Genomic DNA, 12,198 nt, shown 5'->3' with positions numbered 1-12,198 from the left:
TGCATTTGTCTCTTTTTTTCCATCCAGATTTTTACGAGTTAAGTAGTGAAGAAAAATGATGTTGTAGGTTATCTTAATTAGTACGAAATCTCATGGAGGCGGATAATGTCGACGATTTATCAAAGTTAATGAAGATCATCGAAGATTTGTGAAACGTCTGAACAGCTGCCAACTTTGATACATGTTTCACTCATTTTTATTACTCAGTCACGCGCATCTTCACCTCAGAGCACAATTAATGTTCTGTACTGAACCCTGTGCTTCTTCTCCCATAGAACACCACTTATCTTGCTACTCAACCATTTGCATCCTCCTCTTATGTTACCATTCATCTTCAGTACTCAACCTTACGTATCATTCCCCCAGACAACAATTCATCTTCTCTACCAAACCCAACACATCTTGTCTCCAGAAAACCCTTCGTCTTCACTACTAAACCCAGCACATCTTGTCCCCAGAGAACCCTTCATCTTAACTACTAAACCCAGCACATCTTGTCCCCAGAGAACCCTTCATCTTAACTACTAAACCCAGCACATCTTGTCCCTAGAGAACCCTTCATCTTCACTACTAAACCCAGCACATCTTGTCCCTAGAGAACCCTTCATCTTCACTACTAAACCCAGCACATCTTGTCCCTAGAGAACCCTTCATCTTCACTACTAAACCCAGCACATCTTGTCCCTAGAGAACCCTTCATCTTCACTACTAAACCCAGCACATCTTGTCCCTAGAGAACCCTTCATCTTCACTACTAAACCCAGCACATCTTGTCCCTAGAGAACCCTTCATCTTCACTACTAAACCCAGCACATCTTGTCCCCAGAGAACCCTTCATCTTAACTACTAAACCCAGCACATCTTGTCCCCAGAGAACCCTTCATCTTAACTACTAAACCCAGCACATCTTGTCCCTAGAGAACCCTTCATCTTCACTACTAAACCCAGCACATCTTGTCCCTAGAGAACCCTTCATCTTCACTACTAAACCCAGCACATCTTGTCCCTAGAGAACCCTTCATCTTCACTACTAAACCCAGCACATCTTGTCCCTAGAGAACCCTTCATCTTCACTACTAAACCCAGCACATCTTGTCCCCAGAGAACCCTTCATCTTCACTACTAAACCCAGCACATCTTTTCCCTAGAGAACCCTTCATCTTCACTACTAAACCCAGCACATCTTGTCCCTAGAGAACCCTTCATCTTCACTACTAAACCCAGCATATCTTGTCCCTAGAGAACCCTTCATCTTCACTACTAAACCCAGCACATCTTGTCCTCAGAGAACCCTTCATCTTAACTACTATCCCCAGCACATCTTGTCCCCAGAGAACCCTTTATCTTAACTACTAAACCCAGCACATCTTGTCCCCAGAGAACCCTTCATCTTCACTACTAAACCCAGCACATCTTGTCCTCAGAGAACCCTTCATCTTAACTACTATCCCCAGCACATCTTGTCCCCAGAGAACCCTTCATCTTCACTACTAAACCCAGCACATCTTGTCCCTAGAGAACCCTTCATCTTCACTACTAAACCCAGCACATCTTGTCCCTAGAGAACCCTTCATCTTCACTACTATCCCCAGCACATCTTGTCCCCAGAGAACCCTTTATCTTAACTACTAAACCCAGCACATCTTGTCCCCAGAGAACCCTTCATCTTCACTACTAAACCCAGCACATCTTGTCCCCAGGGAACCCTTCATCTTCACTACTAAACCCAGCACATCTTGTCCCTAGAGAACCCTTCATCTTCACTACTAAACCCAGCACATCTTGTCCCTAGAGAACCCTTCATCTTCACTACTAAACCCAGCACATCTTGTCCCTAGAGAACCCTTCATCTTCACTACTAAACCCAGCACATCTTGTCCTCAGAGAACCCTTCATCTTAACTACTATCCCCAGCACATCTTGTCCCCAGAGAACCCTTTATCTTAACTACTAAACCCAGCACATCTTGTCCCCAGAGAACCCTTCATCTTCACTACTAAACCCAGCACATCTTGTCCTCAGAGAACCCTTCATCTTAACTACTATCCCCAGCACATCTTGTCCCCAGAGAACCCTTCATCTTCACTACTAAACCCAGCACATCTTGTCCCTAGAGAACCCTTCATCTTCACTACTAAACCCAGCACATCTTGTCCCCAGGGAACCCTTCATCTTCACTACTAAACCCAGCACATCTTGTCCCCAGAGAACCCTTCATCTTCACTACTAAACCCATCACATCTTGTCCCCAGAGAACCGTTCGTCTTTACTACTAAACCCAATACATTTTGTTCCCAGACGAGGAGGTGTAAGGAAGGTAAACACACACACACACACTGATATATAACCAATGCATAAATGTATTCTTACTCTTTTCACCTGCCACTCTGGAGAACACGCTATTGACCTCAAGAATCCGATTGGATTTCGATACAATTTGAAAAAAAAAAAGATTTAAATATGCGTATGTGTGTTTTGGTGAGGAGTTCTTGATTCAAGGAATTGGACCTGCTTTTCCCTTTCTTGGCCCGAATTCGATTGTCTCTAATTCCCAAAGCGCTGTATAAATCCCCTACGGGTTTAACTATTCACCCTAAATAATAAAAATAATAATAATTTAGACCCCAAGAGAACGTCTAGTGTTCTCTAACTTTTGACCAACTTGGTTATCAAAGATCCGGCAACGATTATAGGACGGAGGATCGAGCATCCATCACACATTGAACTGAATGACCCATACGGATTCGGTGCTTCATGAAATATAATAATAATAATAATAATAATAATAATAATAATAATAATAATAATAATAATAATAATAATAATAATAATAATAATAATAATAATAATCTACCTGTTGACCCTGGCCAGCTGTACACAATAAACAACACCCTGGCCGGCTGCACACAAAAGCAGAAGCATAGATTGCACCATCAGTAACCAGCTGCCGAACTCTGAGCTGTGTACACTACTGGGTTACAGCGAGGAACATAAGAAAACTTAACAAAAGAAATTGGAAAAATCCATTGCCACAGTACGTGGTCACACTGGAGTGTTTTGTTGCCTAGGTTGTAAATCATTGGTGAAGTTCTTCCTTCGTAAAGAACTCAGTGTATAGAACCCTTGTGAAGTCACTCCTTTGTAAAGATGTCAGAGTGTTTACGATTTCTGTTGCTGCCTGTCAATACCACAGTGCTCTATGCAGAGTAATATAGCTAACAATTCTTTTATATCTAGCATGACCTGTCTAGTAGACTGGCGGTGAAATCTAACATTTTTGTAGAAATATTTACTGCCAGTTTGACACAGGTTTTTTTTTAATGTACTAAAACACCCAGGTTTTCTTCGTGTCAATGACTGGCTGAATGGCTCTCATGGGTATTGAATAGGTAATATATGTAGTACTTGTGATTCTGCTTCACTTACTAAACCTGTGACGAAAGTATATGGAATGTGAAAACTATTATTTACATTATAACCAATACTACTACTACTACTAATACTAATAATAACAATGCCTGCACTTTAAAGGAGGGGTTTGGGATATTGGCAGTTTGGAGGGATATGTTGTGTATCTTTATACGTATATGCTTCTAAACTGTTGTATTCTGAGCACCTCTGCAAAAGCAGTGATAATGTGTGAGTGTGGTGAAAGTGTTGAATGATGATGAAAGTATTTTCTTTTTGGGGATTTTCTTTCTTTTTTTTTGGGTCACCCTGCCTCGGTGGGAGACGACCGACTTGTTGAAAAAAAAATAGTAATAATAATAATAATAATAATAATAATAATAATAACAACAATGATAATAATAATAATAATAAACAATGAACGTATAAAATACCTGTGACCGATTTCGAGGGTTTTTCTACTGTGCCAACCCGGCAGTGACCAAGCTTCCTTGCTGAGTGCTTTTCAGTCAGGTTAGCGGCCCGCTGACTCACAAAGTTTGGTTGATGTGAATTTATAAAGAAAATGTACTATTAACTTATATCAATTTTTCATCTAAGAGGAAGCAATTTTAAGTTTCCAGCCTGTCCCCGTCTCTAGGGACGGTAGCTACTAAGCAAATACAGTGTAAACCACCTCAAGAACACCTTATGTCCTACCCCATAACCATACTTAGCTCAATATAATTTAGAAACAGAACATTCACGGATTCGTTCTGATGTTTGATCAATCTTGCTCTCTTTTACATAGAAGACTATGGTAAACGTAACATTTTTGTAAAACTGTACATCCTTATTGCAACCCATCTATATTAAGTGCATCACATGAGCAATATAGTCCCACACTACGATTGAAAGCCTCTTCATAACAGACCTTTGTTTCAGGCTTCAGCCTACAGTCTTGCGGCACTCGCTCTCTAATTCACTTATTTCTCATAGTCTCAAAAATCCTGCTTATCATATTACAGTGTTCTCCCTGATAAGTCTTTCTCCTACGCTTATTAACACTCCCCCTCCCTGCCTATCTCAGCCTGTACTTGGAGCCGAGTATATATACTGTCTGCAAGGGTAGAGATGTAATAGCCTGTTATTGGTGGAAGCAAGATGACGCCTCAGGTGCTGCTGCTGCTGTTCCTCTCCCTCACCGCTACCGCCCATGCCAGAAGTAACTCTCACTGTTCCTTTAACTGTGTTCCTTTGCTGATTAAACATGCTTCACTGTATCATATTTCTCCACTACCGTCTTGAGTGTCAATCGTTTCACCCATCTGCTTCGTTTTCATCCACGAGTTTCCAATTAGCAGCTTCCCTCTTCCCACTTCAGTTACTCCATTTCGTATAGTGGGGTATGCTATAACGAATCTAATTGTTTCTAGAACTTCGTTCGTTATAGGGGTAATCCGTTAAAGGTCAGCAAATATAACCACTTAACAATGAAAAGAATAATATGAAGTTGTAAAAAACAACCACGCACCCAGCAGAGCTAGATGTTCTACACAACACACACATATGCTTATGTATTCACATGCATATAGACTTTATTATGCAAAATGGTTCATATGTTTTAAAAGAAACTTTGGTGGAACGAGTATGTGAATGTTCTGTATATTCAATAGTGAAATGAAAGTAGTGATGGTGAGAGAGAGAGACAGACAGACAGACAGAGAGACAGAGACAGAGAGAGACAGACAGACAGACAGACAGAGAGACAGAGAGAGAGAGAGAGAGACAGACAGACAGACAGACAGACAGAGAGAGAGAGAGAGAGAGAGAGAAAGAGAGAGAGAGAGAGAGAGAGAGAGAGAGAGAGAGAGAGAGAGAGAGAGAGAGAGAGCAGAATAAGGAAAAAAAATGAGAGAATAAGAATGCAAAAATAAAAAGTATATGCTAAATGTGAGAGTTATCTGAAGAGGGACAAACGTGAATGGCAGGAAAATCCGTGTGAGAGAAATCCCGAAGATCGACATCATGACACGAACTTGGGGTGACCAAAGATAAAAGAACGAGAAAGGACGTGAGTGCGAGAAATAAACAACTCTAAAGGAATAGATGAACATTCATTGTTCAAAATTTGTATCGAACGCTGCCTTAGAGAGCTACCAATTACTATGTAATAAACAAACCAATAATACTTAATGGAGGAGGCGATACAACAATGGCACTAATCACTGGACTTGGAGCTCACCAGGTGGTGCGTCGCACGAGGTGAAGATAAGTCTGAGGAGGACCTTCTGTTATCTTGTTCATTAGCGCCTGACTACATCCCTCCAATTACGTGTCAATTTACTGACTGTAGAATCATCAGCCGAATGCAGTGCCGTCACCTTACTCACTACAGTGTCACAGTGACAATTCACTGCACACTGCAAGTAGCTTACACTTCCTTAATTGGCATCTTCTGCACGTAGCAGGAGCTAATGTAAATTATGGTGTTCTGTTATTCCTGTTGTTAGGTAAGACACATATGCAACAGTTAGGTATCTTTATTATGAAACGTTTCGCCTACACAGTAGGCTTCTTCAGTTAAGTACAGAAAAGTTGATAGAAGCAGAAGATACTTGAAGACGATGTAATCAGTCCATCACCCTTAAAGTTTTGAGGTGGTCAGTCCCTATAAAAAGCTCCATTCTGTCACTTCATCTCCATATTGTTTCATTCTATGGAACAATGCTCTTCTCCAGACTGAGGGACTGACCACCTCAAAACTTTAAGGGTGATGGACTGATTACATCGTCTTCAAGTATCTTCTGCTTCTATCAACTTTTCTGTACTTGACTGAAGAAGCCTACTGTGTAGGCGAAACGTTTCATAATAAAGATACCTAACTGTTGCATATGTGTCTTACCTAACAACCTGTCGGTATTTTATACCATTTTAATGTTCAATCTGTTATTCCTGAAATTAAAGTAGCTAAAATACACTTTTTTTTTTTTTTAGGCTGAAGAAACTAGCATCTTTCGTTATTAGTTCGAAGTAGTTAGCATCCTTCCTTCTGAGGCCAAAGTGCATACTACTAGCCAAGGAGTCGAACCCATGCTGTTTTGGCCCGCTTCATGGTGAGAGAAAACACATGACGCTTTAGACCACTAGACCACTTTAGACCAGTAGACCAGTGGTCTAAAGCGTCATGCGTTTTCTCTCACCATGAGGCGGGCCAAAACAGCATGAGTTCGACTCCTTGGCTAGTGCAGTGTTGTTTTATAACATATATCTATCTATCTATCTATCTATCTATCTATCTATATATATATATATATATATATATATATATATATATATATATATATATATATATATATATATATATATATATCTATATATATATATATATATGTCGTGCCGAATATGTAAAACTGGTCAGTTAGCAAGAACTCATTTAAAATTAAGTCATTTCTAAAATTTTCTCTTATGCGTTTAAAGATATATATTTTTTCATTAATCTTAATGTAAAAAATTTTAATTTTGCTCCAAGAGAATCGTTAAAAACTTACCTAACCTTATTATAACAAGAACAATTTATTTTAGCCTAACCCAACTAAATATATTTTAGATTTGTTTACAATAATTTAATACTTACTAAACAAACACAGTGAAATATTTTTTTTCGTTAGGTTCAGAATGATTTTGGCGAAATTATTGCATACACAAATTTTCGCTTGTCCTATATGGCAAGATGAGCGTTGCTATTTAAGCCAAGATGGCAAGTTCTGCCTATTCGGCACGACATATATATATATATATATATATATATATATATATATATATATATATATATATATATATATATATATATATATATATATATATATATGTCGTGCCGAATAGGCAGAACTTGCGATCTTGGCTTAAATAGCAACGCTCATCTTGCCATATAGGACAAGTGAAAATTTGTGTATGTAATAATGTCGCCAAAATCATTCTGAACCTAACGAAAAAAATATATTTCACAGTGTTTGTTTAGTATTAAATTACTGTAAACAAATCTAGAATATATTAAGTTGGATAAGGCTAAAATAAATTGAGCTTGTTATAAAAAGGTTAAGTAAGTTTTCTAAGTTCCTTTTGGTGTAAAATTATAAATTTTTACATCAATATTAATGAAAAAAATATATCTTTAAACGTATAAGAGAAATTTTTAGAAAGGACTTAATTTTAAATGAGTTCTTGCTAATTGACCAGTTTTATATATTCGGCACGACATATATATATATATATATATATATATATATATATATATATATATATATATATATATATATTATAAACAATAAATTGTTAATTGTCAAAACACTGTTACACGTAAGTGATGATTATAAATTCAAAGGGAAGTGGTTTTATTCATTTCTCTGCAAAGCCCTATGTTACGTATTGCTGTGGCATAAATATTACAGACGAAATACAACAACAACCTCTCATAAAAGTTTAAGCAGAGTCAGTATTTTTTTTCTTTTTACACTGCAGGAGAGCCACGGGCTTGGGAAGCGCAGGTTCGGTGCTTCTCCTCAAAAGCCCAGAACGGAGAATGGTATGACTTCAATGAACCCGTTCCCGACTTGGCCAGCTACTCCTTTGACAACACCATCGAGAGCGCCACGGTAACTGGCATGTAAGTTACTGAAGCCCAGGTATTGACACTAACATGTGCCACACAGTTACCAGCATGTGTCTCTATCGACCCTAAGTGAGACACCTGAGTCAGTTTGCCTGTTTCCCCGGTAAAGCAGCAGTTCAGACTTATGGACCAACACAGAAGATTGTATGACGCGGAGACGAAATTTTTCCATGCCTGAGATAACGCATGCTCGTGTTAGGGAGAGAAATGGGCTTAGAATAACAGCATTTTTTTTAGTCGCCCACATATAATAAGAAAAAAATAGTCTCTGTTGTCTCTGTTCTTGTTAAAAGGAAGTTTGTTATCAGATAATGCATAAGGAATATCTATAAGATAAGATTTCGTTCGGATTTTTAACCCCGGAGGGTTAGCCACCCAGGATAACCCAAGAAAGTCAGTGCGTCATCAAGGACTGTCTAACTTATTTCCATTGGGGTCCTTAATCTTGTCCCCCAGGATGCGACCCACACCAGTCGACTAAGACCCAGGTACCTATTTGCTGCTAGGTGAACAGGACAACAGGTGTAAGGAAACGTGTCGAAATATTTCCACCCGCCGGGAATCGAACCCAGGCCCTCCGTGTGTGAACCGGGAGCTTTAGCCACCAGGCCACCGGGCCTGATATATATAACAAAAATGCAAGGAGTTCCTTACCGGTATAATAACTAAGTATATTATACCTTACTGTTTACATGTTTATGGAACTTGTCTGTCAGTGAGTCAGATCGATTTTTTGAAGGTTAGCTGAACTGATTTTTCTAATAACTTTTTTGGTGATAATGAGCACCAAAATGCATATTAGTAGAGTACTGAGTGACTGATAACTGATGGAGCACTGCTGTTAGACGTGAGAAAGGTATAGCGAGGGTGCAGCTGTTGATGGCATCTATATTGTTTGTGTACATACAAGAAAAGTCGACTTGTCTCCATCGTCGACAGTTCTGCTGAAATGTGAAATGACTCCTTCAGCCATAACGAATAGAGACCAGAGATGAGAAGTCCTTCATGGTCGTCTGTTTCATCTAACAGAGGGAATCAGGGCGGGAAGAGACAGTTCCTCGAAGAGTTTGGTGCATATTCAGGATGTGAGCGAATTTGAGCTTGAATAGAATTTCGCCGGTTCTTTCATTAATGAGGTTCTAGATACGTCTCTGATGTCTTGCAAGTGTCAGAATGCTTATCTTCATAATCAAAACAGTGCAAAAATTTCATTCCGCGATGTTTTATCGGTGAACTCCAAGTCTCATTTCCCTTAACACCAGCCCCTAGTTACATCTTCATTGTTTTTTGCATTATTATTATTATTATTATTATTATTATTATTATTTTTACTATTATTATTATTAATTGCGAAACACTAAACTCAGGGGCCATAAAGTGCTTGGGAAATAGGAATTGATGAGGTTGAATCCAAGGAATGGAAGGATAGCTCCAGTTCCTTAAGTCACGGGCTCTTTAACAGCATTAGGGCACCCCTCTAGAATGGGCTTCAAACCAACACTGCTGGTTGTCACCGCCTGGCCTGGGCAGATACAGAAGCTTGATGGTGATTGATGAGCCTAAGAGCACACAAAATAGATTCCCCTTATCCATATATTTTTCAAGTATATGAGTACTAACTGTCAGTAGAATTTTTGGTATATCCTATTCTCACCAATATTTTACTTTAGTTTATTTTTCAAAGTTTCAATTCCGACAACATCGGTATTGCTAGTCTGGTGCCAGCATCAGCAATGGTAATAACACATTTGTAGTTAAGAGTGGCTCGCGTGAAGTGTCAGTAACAACGTTACTCTTCCGTAGGTGGATATTTTACGAGGAGACTGACTACAACGCCTTCAACGCAGGCTTCGTCTATTGGATACATGGAATCGATTTCTCTACGGACTTCGACTCACAGTATAGCAACACGGTAAGGCTTAAAGCAACACGGTAAGGCTTAATCCTACCCTCTGAAGCCATTAATTACACGCCCTCTACTGATATCTTTTATAATTTAGCATTCCTGATATATCAGGAACTTTAAGATGGATCTCTCTTTCTCGCCGTTCTCAGGCCTCATCGCTGAGGTACGCTGGAAGTGCTTTCGACCTCAACGAAGATTCCTGGACAGTGTACACTGGCCAGGGCTTCACCGAGGGCGCACTCTTTGGGAACACCGATGCCTCCACCCTCGGCCGCTTCTCGGGTGAAGTGTCTTCTATCATCGTCACTGGCACGAGCGACTGGACCTTCTACCAGTAAGTCAAGTTGGGGGCCAGTTACATCCTCTAAGCCAAGAAATTTTCTTATCCAATAATTAGAGTATCGAAGATAGCAATTAGGATATCAGTGATCAGTATGTAATAATATAATATCTCGAGTTGTTTAGCAAGGAAAATTTAGCTAATCCCATATTTAGTAGAGAGTTTCCTCTTAACTGTAAATGGCTGGGTAAACTGTGGTCAGGTTAAGAAAATGTCCGTTTGTGGAGCTATACTCTTCATATAAAAGATTTTTTAAAATAGTAAGTGATTGACAGACATTCTGTAACTCATGAAATGTTAATATAATTTGTTTTTCATGTGGTGGCAGGGGTGAAGGGTTCACCGGGAGCAGTGTATGTCTCACACCCGACATCCATCACACCTCCGACGTCAGGAGGTTCGACGTGGGCATCTTCCCTACGGTAATGTGAACACACACACACACACAGAAAAAGAGGAAAGGGCAAAGACAATTAGAACCTTTAGTTTAACCAAGGACGCACAGAAACAAAAAAAAGCGTAAGAGATCATGTACTTTGCTTTATATGAACTGTCAAAGGATCTTGTTTGCTTGCGGTTTTCACCGTATATAATATTATCATTAAGAACGCATAGTGGAAAAAATAAGAAAGTGAACATGCAAGCACACACTCGATCCCGTAGCAAACCCAATTGGGCATCCTCTCGTTTGCATTTCCCAAGAATTACATTTAACTCTTTCATTTTTTGGTTCGATCCCTAGCAGGAGACTGTACCACTGAATTTCCCGTCTAATACTAATGAGCCTCATAGCATCCCCTTTACACTTCGCGAATTTACATCGATGATATCTGAATGCCAACCTACAACAGCCAGACCAGGAGATATTCATATTCAACTTCTCCATTACCTCCTCTTATACCTTTTCAACTAAATATTTTCCGAAAGCGCGTTACCTCTGCAGTGGAGAGCTGCAATGGTCCGTTTTTTTTCGAAACCCGGGTACCTTGGGCTAAACACTTAGTATTTAGACCCATCGCTTTTACCAGTACTATTCGAAATGGTGTCTAGTTAACGAACGCTTTATGTGGTACATGGAGACCGAAAACTGTCTCTTCCCTCATCAGTTTGGCTTTCAAGCAGGCCGTTCTAGCGTCGACCCCCTTCCATGTTTAGACATACTCAGGCAAGGAAACCCTGGCATTAACTTGCACCATACACCACAATTCTGACGATCCTCATATGCCCACACTGATGAACCGCACTTAGATTACATTTAAAAGTCAGGTAATTATAGAATGCCATACTTCCTTCTTATACATTCCTCGTTGCGAGATAACCAAGTGCCAAGGCAAATAAATGGCCACCCCTAGCTTAATGACCTGTATATAGGTCGCCAGTCATTAGGTCCAACAAAGGAAGGTAGTAAGGCACGGTAAACTGATGATGTTTTGGACCATTTTATTCACGTAACAAAGTTAATCTGGAGGAAAACCAGTTTTATTCATTTCTAAACTTATTGCCAAATATGTTATAGTTACCAATTATTTGTTTGAAGTTGTGTTTATAAGTTTTAACATCACTAATCTAGTACATTTTGACCCACAGCCCTCCGACTTCGACCTGACGGACAATAGCATCAGATCTGTAAGAAAGGGCTGCCATTCTCAGTAGCAGCAATTGCTACGCACAGCAGCAGGGATTGGTACTCATGGGTTGTTGAAGGTACCATGTAGGATGTGGACCTCTCACTGAAGGGAGCGTCTGGGTTACATCCATGTCCAGAAGTACTTCCAAAACCTACAATATACCCATAATCCTGGAAGCCTTTGTAACATGGCAAATTCTGTCAATAAACTCCTCTAGAATATTACTATCGTCTTTTCAAGTAGCATTCTTTGCATAAGGCAGATT

The 12,198-nt window shown here is 39.5% G+C and overlaps 1 protein-coding gene across 1 annotated transcript; it reads left to right on the top strand.

Moving 5' to 3' along the window:
- The first annotated feature begins 4,453 nt into the window (after positions 1 to 4,453).
- LOC128694481 (uncharacterized) lies at positions 4,454 to 12,157 on the top strand. Its single transcript, XM_053784615.2, has 6 exons — positions 4,454 to 4,612; positions 7,909 to 8,053; positions 9,863 to 9,971; positions 10,115 to 10,299; positions 10,634 to 10,727; positions 11,893 to 12,157. The coding sequence occupies exons 1-6, from the start codon at positions 4,552 to 4,554 to the stop codon at positions 11,956 to 11,958; spliced, it is 660 nt and encodes a 219-aa protein (XP_053640590.1). The 5' UTR covers positions 4,454 to 4,551; the 3' UTR covers positions 11,959 to 12,157.
- The last annotated feature ends 41 nt before the right edge of the window (positions 12,158 to 12,198 follow it).

This window comes from Cherax quadricarinatus, chromosome 60 (genome assembly GCF_038502225.1).
Source record: "Cherax quadricarinatus isolate ZL_2023a chromosome 60, ASM3850222v1, whole genome shotgun sequence".
NCBI lineage: Eukaryota > Metazoa > Arthropoda > Malacostraca > Decapoda > Parastacidae > Cherax > Cherax quadricarinatus.
This window is presented reverse-complemented; position numbering and strand designations above follow the sequence as displayed.

What these genes read in the sequence shown, in the direction of transcription:
- LOC128694481 (XM_053784615.2), top strand. Translation starts at nt 4,552, where the DNA reads ATGACGCCTCAGGTGCTGCTGCTGCTGTTCCTCTCCCTCACCGCTACC. An exon ending in AGCGCCACGGTAACTGGCAT is followed by an intron (nt 8,054 to 9,862) that starts GTAAGTTACTGA and finishes ACTCTTCCGTAG; the next exon opens with GTGGATATTTTACGAGGAGA. An exon ending in ACTCACAGTATAGCAACACG is followed by an intron (nt 9,972 to 10,114) that starts GTAAGGCTTAAA and finishes CGCCGTTCTCAG; the next exon opens with GCCTCATCGCTGAGGTACGC.